General features: G+C 35.5%; 1 protein-coding gene across 1 annotated transcript in view; it reads left to right on the top strand.

Annotated features, from left to right (window-relative positions):
• The window catches only part of COL25A1 (collagen type XXV alpha 1 chain), a 276,185-nt gene that overhangs the window by 258,283 nt on the left and 3,527 nt on the right, over window positions 1–14,375 (top strand). Inside the window, exons 33-36 of the mRNA XM_015831888.1 lie at window positions 1,865–1,891; window positions 2,787–2,840; window positions 10,153–10,230; window positions 14,226–14,264. Coding sequence (XP_015687374.1) covers window positions 1,865–1,891; window positions 2,787–2,840; window positions 10,153–10,230; window positions 14,226–14,264 — 198 coding nt within the window. The remainder of the gene's footprint in view (window positions 1–1,864; window positions 1,892–2,786; window positions 2,841–10,152; window positions 10,231–14,225; window positions 14,265–14,375) is intronic.

Here is a 14,375-nt window from a genome sequence, read left to right as displayed (position 1 = left end):
GAAAATCATTTTTAGATGTGATAGCTACATATTGTCATAAATTTATTTAGCTTATATTTTTGATAATATTTTACAAGTTTTTTCAATATTTTTTTACAGATTAATCTGGTTAGACTGTATGAGATTAGAATGAATCACTGTTACCCATTGTTCCATCTATCTATCTATCTATCTATCTATCTTGATCTATCTATCTATCTATCTATCTATCTATCTATCTATCACATCTTTGAACCACCCATCTCACTAAGATCAATTGCTTTATTTAATATCACAAAATGTTTTGCAAATGGAAGAGCATGAAATAAGTGCATATCCATTGACTTGCCTGTCAAATAAGTGCTGTGTTCATCCAAAAGAACCCCAAACATGGCAGTGATGGTTTCCATATCAGTTACTGAGAATCACTATTTGTTACGGAGGAATTTACTAATCTGAAGAATGCCCATAGTTTTTTGGTAAAACATGCAGCCAGTCAAGGCAAAAAGACTCTTATCTGAAAAACTGAAGAACTGCTGCCAAACATTTTAGCCACTCAGATTACAGATTACGGAAATATCTGTCTCAGGTTTTAAACCACACTCCATTACAATGTCAATGGAAACATCTGTTCTTCTGCTAGCTTGCTTTGTGACTTCCTAATAATTTTTCAGCAGTTCAGGTGAATATTTCAATAGAAATGTTTTAGTAAAAATGTTTATTAAAAATAATCATAAGGATAATTCCCAACTTTTGAGCATTCTCTATCTCTTCATGTGTTATACAGATAAATATTCATTCTTACTTACTGTTGTTTAATTCAGGGGACTCAGAAAATGTCCACCCTAACAGATCCTACAAGATGGGAAGAGGTGAATAAAAGTGATCATATTCATAATCAGCTCCCTTAATTCATATTCTCCTGAAAACTAGACATTTCAGGAAGAGTGCTGCATTAATCTCTGGTGACAAAAAAAATCAGAATCAGACAGCACCTTTTCTGACTAATAAATGTTATTAAGAGGCATAAGCTTTTGCAAGCCCCTTAATAACATTTATTAGTTAGAAAACCTTCTAGCAGATTCCTAATTTATACAAAACAAGAGGTCCTTGATTTGTACTAGAGGTCCTTGATTAGTATTCTTTTAGACGCTTCTGAGCTTTCTTGCAGTGGTTCTATTGCTACTAAAATGACTTGACCAATAGTAGACATGTTCAGAGGCCAATGATCTTTTTATGTAGTGTGATTGTTAGCAGATGCCTTTCAATTCTAAAGAAGTTCCAGTACCCCAAGGATCAATAAGACAGTTCTACTCAATGACATTTTGCCTCATCCAAACCCACTCTTGCAAAGTACCGAGTAATAGTTCTAATATAATAATCAACATACATATGTTGCATTCCCTGACATTTAAATTACTTGATATTAATTAGTAATTGAATATGTTCAGTGCCATGGATTTCCACTCTCTTCCTTTCCTATGCTCCATCAGAACTGGGAATAAGAGTTTGGAAGATTTTGTTTTCATGTTTTACTTAACACGTTGTCTAAACTAACAAACAGTTAACTGTGGTTTGCTGAAATATATCATAACTCACTATTTGATGCTATTTTTCTTCAACAAAAGCATAATTAACAATAACCATAATAACATAAGTGATACCTAAATATTTGTTCATGTTTAAGAGGATACTCAATATAAAAAGAGTAAATGCATTGTACATGATTGTTCTTCATTCACAGAGCTTGTTCTTAAGTCAGTTTTGGATTCAAAATTGTATTTTGTACACAGCACATATCTGAATAATACAGGCAAACATTTAACCCCACTCAAGTTTTATAAGAGCCTGAAAGTTTAACAAAACTATTATGGTTATTTAATAGGGCAAAGATGGTGAACCTGGCCTTGATGTAAGTAATAATTGATCACCTATTTGTCTGTGTGGTGGGTAAACATTTGTTTCAAGTAATAGTCGCATGCTTACAGCATGTTGAAGATTATTCCATTTCCTATGCATGACAATCATGCAGAGATTATACTCAACATTGTACTGTCATTTGTCTTAAAATAATACTAGAGAAAAAATAATACTACCATAAATAGTACCCCTAATGGTTTTGCAGCAATTTATGCTAACTAGAGCACGGATAAATGACCAAGGAATGACAAATGTTCATACAATTCTGTATTGTTATGAGCATAATACTAAGTGCATCAAATCTTACAAATGCAGTCAGTGGTGCTCAAAAATGCAACCACATCAAAACATTACCACAAGGCAACTCCTATTTGCAGCAACAGCTATTCCAAGATTTGGGGTGTTTTAATCATGTTATTATAAACTACAAAAAAAAGCCTACCACTGCATTCTAAAACAGTGAAAACCTCATGGGAAGTTGTTCCCGCAAGGAACTAGTGTTTCTAGGTTGCTACAGCATCTTTGATTGCACATGCTGACTGCAGTTGAGTTATATCTTATCAGAATTAAATTAGAAGCTGCAGTTAGATGTTCCAGTTTGTGCAAAGTCTTTGGAACAGAAAGAAGTTAATTAGAATGCTATTGCCCATTTGTTTAGTGCCACTAAACCTCTATGAAGCATTTGTCCTTGAACATTGCCAGCACTAATTTGCATGTAGGAAAATGAGAGTAATTTTCTATCAGTTCTTTTTTAGTTTCAAACTACTCGATGCAGAATTCTTGGGAGTGGGGCTGCTGGGATGCATATAATATAGCTCTACAGTAAAAATAAACCCACATATTAATACACAGAAGCCAATAGAGATATTTTTGTTCATTTTTTATAGGGATTCCCTGGTCCACGTGGAGAAAAGGGTGATGTAGGAGAAAAGGGAGAAAAGGTGACCTCAATGCTATTAATTGTTATTTGATTACTTAGCTTAGTCAGCTGCTCTCTCTCCCAGACTTACAATTTGTCCCATTAAGCTTGACTTTCTTCCTTCTGTGTGCCAAAAGGCCCTATCACTGCTTTACTAGACAACGTCATTTGTCAGAATGTGAAACCAAGCTTCCACCCAGATCCCAAAAGATCAGCATTTTCCATAATGAGAGAAGGGTTTTCTCCCTCTAAGACTCCTTGAAGTCTGTGTTTGTTTATACTGTGGTTATTGGCAAGAGACATTGGAGTAGCAATAGGACAGGAGACCCTGGGCCAGAGTGACAGCTTTTGTAAATCGATATACTAGTAGGCTACAGACTTCAATTAAATGTGTGCTGTATTTATACTTTGTAAGCACCTGGCTTTATTGCTGAGAAGATGAAAACTAAGCTAGGAGCACTTTGGATTAATTCCGAGAAAGTTAATTGCATCAGATTCCTATTGCAAGTGATAGCTAAACATTTAATTAAAGCACTTAGTCCTATTGAGACAGTTTCAATGTGCTTGTCATTGGATTGCCGTCATGTATAATCATTGAAATTCTACTAGAATATGCAGTGTGGGAGCTCTGAAATATATGCACATATCCAGCCCATGCATGGACCTCACTCTCCAATTCTTTAGGTTTATTTTCACTGTGAGGCACACTATGCACTGATAATGTACATACCCCAACATTTATACATGCAAACGTCTCCTTTTTTAGTTCAGTGGGTGGCATTTAAAACATCTCAGCAGTTGAAGGATTTCCAATTTATTCTCCTTAGATTTCTGTGAAAATTCAATTGAGTTTTGATTCTGAAATGGCAAAAATAAGATATGACAGGAATTCACATCAAACTGCTCAAAGCAGAAGTCAAAATTGTCTGTAGGCTGGCTGTTTCAGATTGCTAATATACAAAGAAAGAAGCTTGCAGTAGTAGCTATTCCCCACATTATAAAGATAAAAGAATGTCTTTATTATGGCAGGAGATTACACAGCAGTCTATGCCCTTGAAATGGCAGGTTCTCTTAGTCCCAATTCCGATGACCATGCATTAGGCATGATTTTTTGCTGGAGAAAGCCTATATTCCTCCTCACCAGCTAGAACGGAAATCCATGTTATACACCCTACATATATTCAACGTTATGTTGAGCCTTTTCTTCCTCGACTCATCCATTCCCAGTGCTTAGCCATAGAAGATGAAGAATCATATAACTTTGGATGTGATATAAAAAGCATCTGTTCCTTTTCAGTTGTGTAATTCATAAAAGAGTTAAAAGATGAAATAGAAGTCATTTTGTAGGGTAAACAATATTGTAATATTTCATTGGGGTTGGGAAGAAAATGAAAACCTAGATTGGAAAATCTGCTTTGAAATAGCCAGATAAACTTTGTATTGAAACTTTGCTTAGGCTTATTCCCTCCTTTAGTTTATTTTCCAAAGTTTTCATGTTTTCCCTGTTGACAATATTGGGGAAATCAATTCCGTGGAACAATTTCTAATTAACAGAATTGAGTGAAAAATAACAGGGTTGCAGCACCACCTTCTGCAATGATGAAGTATAGCATAGAGAGCAGAAATTAGTGAGGGAAAAAAATATTTGATCTCCTGCTGATTTTGTATGTTTGTTCACTGACAAAGAAATGATCAGTCTATAATTTTAATGGTAGGTTTATTTTAACAGTGAAAGACAGAATAACAAAAAAAAAATCCAGAAAAACGCATTCCAAAAAAGTTATAAACTGATTTTCATTTTACTGAGTGAAATAAGTATTTGATCCCTTCACAAAATATGACTTAGTACTTGGTGGCAAAACCCTTGTTGGCAATCACAGAGATCAGACATTTCTTGTAGTTGGCCACCAGGTTTGCAAACATCTCAGGAGGGATTTTGTCCCACTCCTCTTTGCAGATCCTCTCCAAGTCATTAAGGTTTCGATGCTGATGTTTGGCAGCTCAAATCTTCAGCTACCTCCACAGATTTTTTATGGGATTAAGGTCTGGAGACTGGCTAGGCCACTCCAGGACCTTAATGTGCTTCTTTGTGAGCTACTCCTTTGTTGTGTTTTGGGTCATTACCATGCTGGAATACCCATCCACAACCCATTTTCTATGCCCTGGCTGAGGGAAGGAGGTTCTCATCCAAGATTTGACGGTACATGGCCCTTGATGCGGTGTTGTCCTGTCCCTTGGAAAAACACCCCCAAAGCATAATGTTTCCATCTCCATGTTTGACGGTGGGGAGGATGTTCTTGGGGTCATAGACAGCATTCCTCCTCCTCCAAACACAGCAAGTTGAGTTGATGCCAAAGAGCTGGATTTTGGTCTTGTCTGACCACAACACTTTCACCCAGTTCTCCTGTTCATTGGCAAACTTCAGATGGGCCTGTATATGTGCTTGCTGGCGCTGCAGGATTTCAGTCCTTCATGGCGTAGTGTGTTATCAATTGTTTTCTTGGTGATTATGATCCCAGCTGCCTTGAGATCATTAACAAGATCCTCCCGTGTAGTTCTGGGCTGATTCCTCGCTGTTCTCATGATCATTGAAACTCCATGAGGTGAGATCTTTCATGGAGCCCCAGACCGAGGGAGATTGACAGTTATTTTGTGTTTCTTCCATTTGCGAATAATCGCACCAACTGTTGTCTCCTTCTAGCCAAGCTGCTTGGTGATAGTCTTGTAGTCCATTCCAGCCTGGTGTTGGTCTACAATCTTGTCCCTGACATCCTTGGACTGCTGTTTGGTCTTGGCCATTGGTGGAGAGTTTGGAATCTGATTGATTGGTTGATTGCTTCTGTGGACAGGTGTCTTTTATACAGGTAACAAGCTGAGATTAGGAGCACTCCCTTTGAGAGAGTGCTCCTAATCTCAGTTCATTACCTGTATACAAGATACTTGGGAGCCAAGTATTACCTGTACACAAGAAAGCTTGCTGATGGATAGGGGATACTTATTTCACTCATTAAAATGCAAATCAATTTATAACTTTTTTTGAAATGTGTTTTTCTGGATTTGTTGTTGTTATTCTGTTTCTCACTGTTAAACCTTAAAATTATAGACTGATCATTTCTTTGTCAGTGGACAAACGTACAAAATCAGAGGGGATCAATAATTTTTTCTCTCACTATATGTCTGAGTGGAAAAACTAAACTGCCACCTTCAGCACCAGTCTCTGTCACTTTCTAGAAACTATTTGGTCCAACCTTAGCTTGGCAATGTACCTGTTCAATTTTTTAAAATTGTGCTTGCCAAACTGGTTTAGGATAAAGCAGAGTAAAGTATTTCCAAAGTGTAGCATTTTTAGCAATAAAAAGAGTACAGCAGGGATATTCAGGGAGGTTGAGAGAAAGTTTTCAGTGCAGTAAATTTTAATAATAGTGGTAACTTCCATTCCCCCCCAAGCTATTTTGTGAATTTCTTCCAATTTACTTTGCTCTACAAATGTATGCTTCCATGAGAGATCATAAATATAATTGCAGACCCTATAACTCTATCAAACATACTAGATTTAGAGCTGGGTTGAAGTGAATGAAAAAAGACACTTCTTATAATAACTAATAGGCTATTCACACTTTACTGTACTGTGTCACAGATTAGACCAGTGCTTTTTCAAACTTTTTCCTTCATTACCCAAAACCACTTATCAAAAAGTCCTGTTACTGCTTATCTGAAAGTCCTTATTTAAATGTTCCTGTCGTGATTGGGTAATGGGTTCATCAGTCATTATCCAAGAAAAAAACACTTTTATCCAATTTTGGGTAATTACCCAGGTTTGGAAAGCACTAGATTAGACATTAAACCCCAGTCTGTTGTGTGCCTCCTACCTGTGTGGTTAATTATCGATTCTGTGTATTGTGCAAATATCAAGGTAATTTAGGCAGCCAGAATTTTAACTTAAATGTCAGTAAGCATATTATGTGGTCATAACCTCAGAGCCACTTGGTTCAGAGAAAATTGGAAGATCTCCAAAATCAGCTTGAGAAAAATAAGATGGAGCCCATAGAATAACAAAATATAGCTTTGAAAACTAAAATATATGCTTACATGTTTAAGCAAGAGCTGTTTAAAGAAGAGCTGTTACAGTTTAGAGAACTAGGATATCAATCCTGAAAGAATAGTATTGCATCATAGTAGACAATATCATTGACTGATGTTTGCTTTTCCCAGTCACCATTTATTTGCTGGCTGAGCTAATTATAAAAGAAGGTCGGACTGGTTCAGTCAGGTGAAAATTTGTCTTATGGAGGCAATTGTACCAAAGTGCGAGATGAACTTGCTTTTAAAGCTAAATAATTACTCCTAGATATTCTAGATGGAAACAGGGAACTAATATTTAGACTAAATTTTGCTCTTAAAATTTATTAATATGGTTATTTAGTATACTATTTAAAACTCATAAATATTAAGACTAATTCTAAATCTTGTATCAATAAAAATGTTCCACATAATTATTCTCTGACAAATTTGAAAAGTGTGGGAAGCCATATTTTTGCATAAGCAAGATTAAAAGGCCCAATTTATTTTCCATTTATTGTCCTCTCAAGTTACTCTAATCCATTTTTGTTGACTCTTCTGATTCATGGTTTGATCAGAATATACAATCAGGGTTTGTTTATTTTCCTTTTCTAAGAACTCCTTTTGTTTCTATGTACTGTAATATCTTTATTATTTACTCATGCCTCCCTTCCAGCTCAAAGTGGCACACAAAGCACTCCATCTTATTTTTCAGAGTTAGCACATTTATAACTCATATTTGGAGAAATGTCCTTTTTAAAGTAGAACTTAAATTACCAATATTAAAGATAAAGTCTGTCAGGTTGATCTAAGCAAAATGGAAGTGAAGTGTTTCATAGTTAATTCCTTTGACTCATAGTTTCTGGGTTATATCTGCAATTGTTCAGTTACTGCTAGGAGCTTCCCTCACCATTTTTAAAGTTCATCATATTTTGGCCTACTGCTGAAACTGATGAATAAATATTTGTTGTAGGATATAATACAGTATATCTCTCCATGAAACTGTGTTTGACGCTCATTAAATGTTTTGTCTTATGCCATAGTACCTTGTGCATTTTGTGCAATTTCACTTTTTAAATATATGTTAGTACAATAGTTGGTTCTAATTTTGGAGGGAGGATTCATCGAGAGACTTTAAGAATGCACTGCTTTAGACAATGAAATATTAAATATTACAACATTACAAAGCAACTATTCTAAATATTTATTTTCTGCTGTAAATGGATGCATATTTTTGAAAATATGTGAAAATGAGTGACTGTCTATTCCTTATATGCCACTCTAATCTTTTCTGCCTTTCCAGAGGTGCATTTCTCCCTTCTCTTACCTTTTTTCCTTAAAATCCATCTGGTCTTTTTTATCCTTTTCCTTGCAAATTAAATCCTTCCTACAGCTTAGACCTTGATAATCATTCCTTAGTTCTACTAACTGTCTTTCTGTTGTTTCTCCATTACAGTAATATTCTTAATTTGTGTCTATCTGTGTGTTTAAATAGAGTCACTTTTGGTTTTGTTAAGGACTGTGAGCCTGAAACTCATTTGCCATTGTAACTGATCAGGTGTGAAAACAATTCTAAATTAGTTCTCAAACGTGTCCTCCATTGCCTTCTGATAAAGTCATTTTTCTCAGGTAGCTGTTCTTGTCTCCAAGTATCTGTTTACAGAAAGCTCTTAAGTCTCAAACTAAATATTGCATATTTTCTTTGAAATAATGTTTACTTTCAGACAAAAATGTTTCTAATTTAGGCATATGAATATTTTAATCTAGGAAGAAGGCCAATAGAATATAGAGCTCTAATTTGGAAACACATCGGAATACTTTAGATTGAGACACATGGGTGTTCAGAATCCTTTTACAGTTTTGGCCAAGGAATTTGAACTTTATCACTTAATTTTCTTGATTTGCTTCCCCAACTTAATGCCTTTCAGTTGTGTTAAACAGGACTTTATCTTCTATTATGATTCTGTTTGGGGAAAGCTGATCCCTAATACATGCCCTTTATTGTTCTAAACAGTGCATCCAGTTTAGAACATTGAGATGTAACATTTTTGTAACATCATTGGGGATTTCTTCTGAGAAAGAAACCCCATCACCAGATTGGAAAAAGGTGATCTAGCGCTAAAACTGATGTCTTCAATATATATTGAGATTATTCTGAACTGGGATTGTGTCCACATAGATAGAGGTAGAGTTTCTGTAAGGATGAGCAGCTTGATATGTGCAAAGAATTTTCTCTTCCATTGGAAAAAAGAGGAAGTCCTTGTGGACAGGGTCTTACTATCTAATGTCAGTGATACTGAGAGACACTTGCCTCTAAATGCATGTAATAAGTAGAAAGTTCTTCCCCATAAGATGTAAATCTATCTGAGGAAAACAGTTATCTTCTTGCAGAAAATCAAGGCCAGGAAAGCAGACCCAACACAACCGTTAGGAAAAGTAGCACAACTCCCTTGTTTTTAAATGACTGGCAAGTTTTTGATGACCCCTTAGGATGAAAAAAAAAATCAATCTAATTCACAATTACAAGTCCTGCTTTAGAATTCAAAGTGCCCATCATTATTGCATTAACTCAGAAGAGCAATATAACCAAACTGATGCAGTTAATGCTTCTGATCATCATATAACTTATTTTTTTACCTAATGCATCCTGCAAACTAGAACACAGTGGTAAGTGTCCTTTCAACCCTCCATTGGCTATTAAACAAAAACTTTTAAAACAGATTTCTTTGATTCCCTGAAAAAGAATAAAATGTGTTTTATCCAAACCATTGTGTTCACAGGGGGAAAAGGGAAAGAAAGGCAAAAAGGGGCCTAAAGGGGAGAAAGGAGAACAGGGTGCCCCTGGATTAGATGCACCTTGTCCATTGGTATGTCTCACTCATCTCTTGGAAATGTCTCCTCTTACAGTAGATAATATAACAAGTTGTCACACTGCAGAGAGGAGCAAGCTACAATTTGAGCAAAGTTGTTATTCATTTAAAGTCATAATGCACTTTAAACATAATCATGATTTGACCTATTTCCATGTAAAATATTCTTTCAAATTGTTGCTAATGGAAGAGTCTTCCATAATTTGTGGTGCAGTGGCTCATGTGCAAACTCATATTTGCCATATAGATCATGTGTTCAGCTACAAATCTAAGAATGGAAGCACCGACATTTTACTGTGTTCCTCTTCCGGTCAGCTTGCTCCTCTTTTTTCTATTTGCTTGTTCCAGCAAAGTTGATGTAAAAGACATTTCTTAGTAACGTTGCAAGTTAATCTTTACAAACAGGGATTCCGTGGAATTAAGGGGGAAAAAGGGGAGCCAGGCCAACCTGGTCTGGATGGGCTGGATGCCCCTTGCCAATTGGTACAGTATTGCTCTTTCCTTCCAACCCTGCATGTGATTCCTACATTTCTAATCAGCTGTTTCCAATGTAAAGTTCACAGTAACCAGACTTTGCATTGTATGTCCCCATACATGCATGTGCATGATCAAAGTGGCCTGCCTTGGTGATGATAACAGTATCCAGAGATCACTCCACCTCTCAACATCAGCAGTATAATATTGGCAAGTCGTATTTACATTGCACAATGGTTCTGAAGTTATTTTACTCCAACATCTGCAGTCAAGTGCAATTTTCTACTTAAGATAGTTGTCTTTCTTCCCCTCCTTCCCATCGCCAATAAAACATGTTCTGCCATATTTAATATTAATGAAATTGCCCTCTTTGTTGATACAGAGTAGTTCCACAATATCCCATGACTAAACTACTGATATCATATATCATGTTAATACTTGCCCAGCCCCTAAGTGTGAATTCCATCTGACCTCACTCATAAATGGGTTTTATGATTTTGAATCAATTATATTTCCATGTTCTTTATTTTTAAAAAATGGCACTGGAGTAATAAAGTATATGCTTCTAATAGAAGAGAACCTCAGGGTTAAACTGTGGAGCCCTTTGTGCTCCCTGAGTTTGGTTGTTTGCTTGTAGACATTTCATTATCCAACTAGGTAACATCACCATACTAGTGAGTGTCGGGTTTGTGCTCAACTCCCACCAACAGTGACAGGATAAGCTGTTGTATATAAACAGGGAGGAAACCATACACTTACTATCACTGATTATGTAATGAAATGTGTGCAGGCAAACAACCAAGCTCACAAACCACCAAGGACTCCAAAGTATACATGCCTAAGAAAAGAAGAGAAAATCTCATTCAAAGCACATAAGTGTATAACCAGTGATACTTTTCTAGGTATGGCTTCCCTGGGAATACATATCTCTCAAACAAGTAATCTATCTTACACGTCTATTCCTATTACCTTTTTGCAGGGAGGGCATGAACAGCCAACCTAGGCAAGGAACTCTTAATGTCCACACAAGTCCTTTGACAATCTCTGGGGTTTCTGTTCGTGATATTCCATTTATTTGCTTTGACTATCATCTGTTTTCATTAAGCAAATAAGGAAATTGAAAACTTGATTTGCTATTTGCTTTTGGGCAAGTGTACAGAAGGAAGCTAAAAAAAGTGAGTGAACAAGTGGAAAGTATGACCTGGAGCTAGCATTATCTCCATGCTTGACCTTCTGCTTATCCTAATAGATACCTGTAGATGACAGGGAGACAGATCCACTGTGTGCTTAAGGATGAATACAAACAGTTCAAAAAGTGCAGAATTTACCTACAGTAATGGAGGGGAATGATATAATGCATTACAATAGGCAGTTTAACTGGAATGCTCAGTTTAGCTTTTGTTCTGCAATTTCTGGATTAGATTCATATTTAGTTATGGGACACACCAACTGAGATTGGTAGTTTACCCTCAGTTTAACAAAGGATACATTGAGCCCAAGATTATTAAAATTAGGTATAAATATTCTTACATAGAATTACATAGCCATGTAGGTTATATTGACAGGAAATATTTTTGAATATTTCTTTCTGCTATTCACACGATCACATCTCCTACAAATTGCAATGTTATGTTCACTTCAAAATAAGCTTTATAAATCCTTCATAAGGAATTAATGGCCTGCAGCCCAAAGCACTTATTGTCTGTTTCTTAAATGTTTTCAGCATAACAGTCTTTCCTTTGGATCTTAATTTCCCACAATACATACAACAGTTCCCTACTCTTTGTTAGCATGAATTCAAGCACCTACCTATACTAAAATTCTACTTGTTGATCCCTTTCCCTTGTACCAATCTGGCAAACATTTCAATATTATGAAAATATGTTTTCTTTTTAAAAAATCATCATTATCTACACATATCTAGAAAATGCCAAAAACATTTTAAAGTGTAGATATATTTGATCTGCATGTTTTGATACTGTATGTAGTTTAAGCATGATTCTCTAAAAATGGATGGAAAAGTTAAGTTGATTTTTTTAAGCACATCTGTAATCTAAATTGTCAGGAAACTCTTTAAGTATAAAGTCCATATTTTATTTTGTTTGTCATTGTTTAACAATAACCTATTGTTATATATTTGATTGCAAATAAATAACGCATGCCTTCATAATTCTTTGAAGTATATTTGACTGAGTACAGTATTGTTTCTGTCTGGAAATCAGTTAAAACTATCTGCTATTAGCAACTTTTTGCTTAGCCCTTTTTGATGTTTATTGCAGGTTTTTTTTCTCTTCTACTCAGCCATGTGCAATTTTTGAAGATTGCCTGGTCAAGTCCCTGCAGTACTCTTGCAAAAGTTTTTCAGAAGTAGTTTACCATTTCCTCCTTATTAGGGCTGAAAGTAACTAGCCTAAGGTCATACAACTGACTCTGTGCCTAAGGCAGCACTAGAACTCACACTCTCCTAGCTTCTATCCTGATGCCATACTCACTACCTCAAACTTTATTTATTTAAATTATCAAGTTATAAACTAAGGAGGGGAAATTATCCTAACATTCAAGTAAATGTTACACAACTGTCTAGACCAGGGGTAGGCAACCTTGGCTCTTTTATGACTCAGGGACTTCAACTTCCAGAATTCCTGAGCCAGGGCTGGCTCAGGAATTCTGGGAGTTGAAGTCCACGAATCATAAAAGAGCCAAGTTGCCTACCCCTGGTCTAGACTTTGCCAATATGTTTCATTGGGTTTTTCTTATAATTTGCGAGCAAATACTGTAACATAAAGCTTCTCCATATATTCAAGTAGTGATTCTATGTACATACAATCCCACAACCGTTAATTATCAATACGTTAATTATCAAATCCAAATTCTTAGATTTAATAGTACCTGATAACATACTACAATATCTTATAGTTGGAATAACATTTGATCTGTCATCCTCCAGAACAAAGATATCCCTCAGAACAATGATATGCCATTGTTTGCAATATTGCACAGATACACTATGTTGACTCTGATATAATTGGTATAAAGTTAATTGGAATGAAGTCTCCCTATTTAAAATCAAAATATAGTTAAGACAATAGAACTAAATTTATTTGAACAAAATTTCTGAGTTTAGTCAAAGATAGTTACTCTGTCTCGTTAAAAAATATCCAGTTTTCAAACAACAAAGAGACAAAGTAGTCCACAGGCCCCGTCTTACATACTAGCTGAAGGAGACTTTGTAGGTTAAGTTTCCAAGTAGGAAATGGAGGATTTTTTGCATTCATAAGAACCTAAGCATTTACTTTATAAATGTAAATCCAATCACGCTAGCTTCCATATGCTTCCAATGCTTCCATATTAGCTTAATAATGTCTACCAATATCAGTTATGGACATTAACTTGCCATAATTTCTGAGAAGTTATATTTATTTGGTTTTTCTTCATATACTTTTAATTTCAAACATTGCTTATTGAAAATATGCCATTAAGTTTGAGTATAGCTAAACTATATTATTTTGGGAGAGTAATTCCCAAAATTCCCAGTGCATTCCAGACAAAAACAATGCTTGCTCATGGAAGGTTGTTTTGGTTATTTTATATTTTTCCAAGTCTATCTTATTTTCTTGAGGAGGACTAACTAATCCTGCTCAAAACCAGGAGATCTATAACATGACTGGGATTTTAACTCTCATCCATTATCACTGATATATATATAGATCAAAGTCATAAATACATTTGCATGGAATAAGGCATTTATTAATGTATGGTGTTCCTCTGAATTGACTTCAACTAGTTGTACAGTAGTTTGGTTGCAGTTAATTGTTCTTCTGCAAGCATGGAGAACATATGATTATATACATAAGAATTTCAAAAATTGCCATGCACTACATATGTTATATTATTTGAATTTTGCTCATTTTCCTAAAGTACAATTGAGGCATGAAATGATGTTAACATTGGTGAGGTGTATTATCAAACTTAACAGTATACTTTGATTTGCCTTATTCAAACAGGGGCCAGATGGGTTACCAATGCCCGGTTGCTGGCAAAAGGTGAGATCACTCAAATATTCTTATGCTTACTTTTTAATCTCTCAATATTATATACCATCAAGCATCAGTAAGCTAAATGACGTCTGTTAACCCAAGGAAATAACATGAACA

This window comes from Protobothrops mucrosquamatus, unplaced genomic scaffold, assembly GCF_001527695.2.
Source record: "Protobothrops mucrosquamatus isolate PMUCROS unplaced genomic scaffold, P.Mucros_1.0 scaffold_4, whole genome shotgun sequence".
NCBI lineage: Eukaryota > Metazoa > Chordata > Lepidosauria > Squamata > Viperidae > Protobothrops > Protobothrops mucrosquamatus.
The sequence above is the reverse complement of the archived record's forward strand: the minus strand, read 5'-3'. Positions and strand labels throughout refer to the sequence as shown.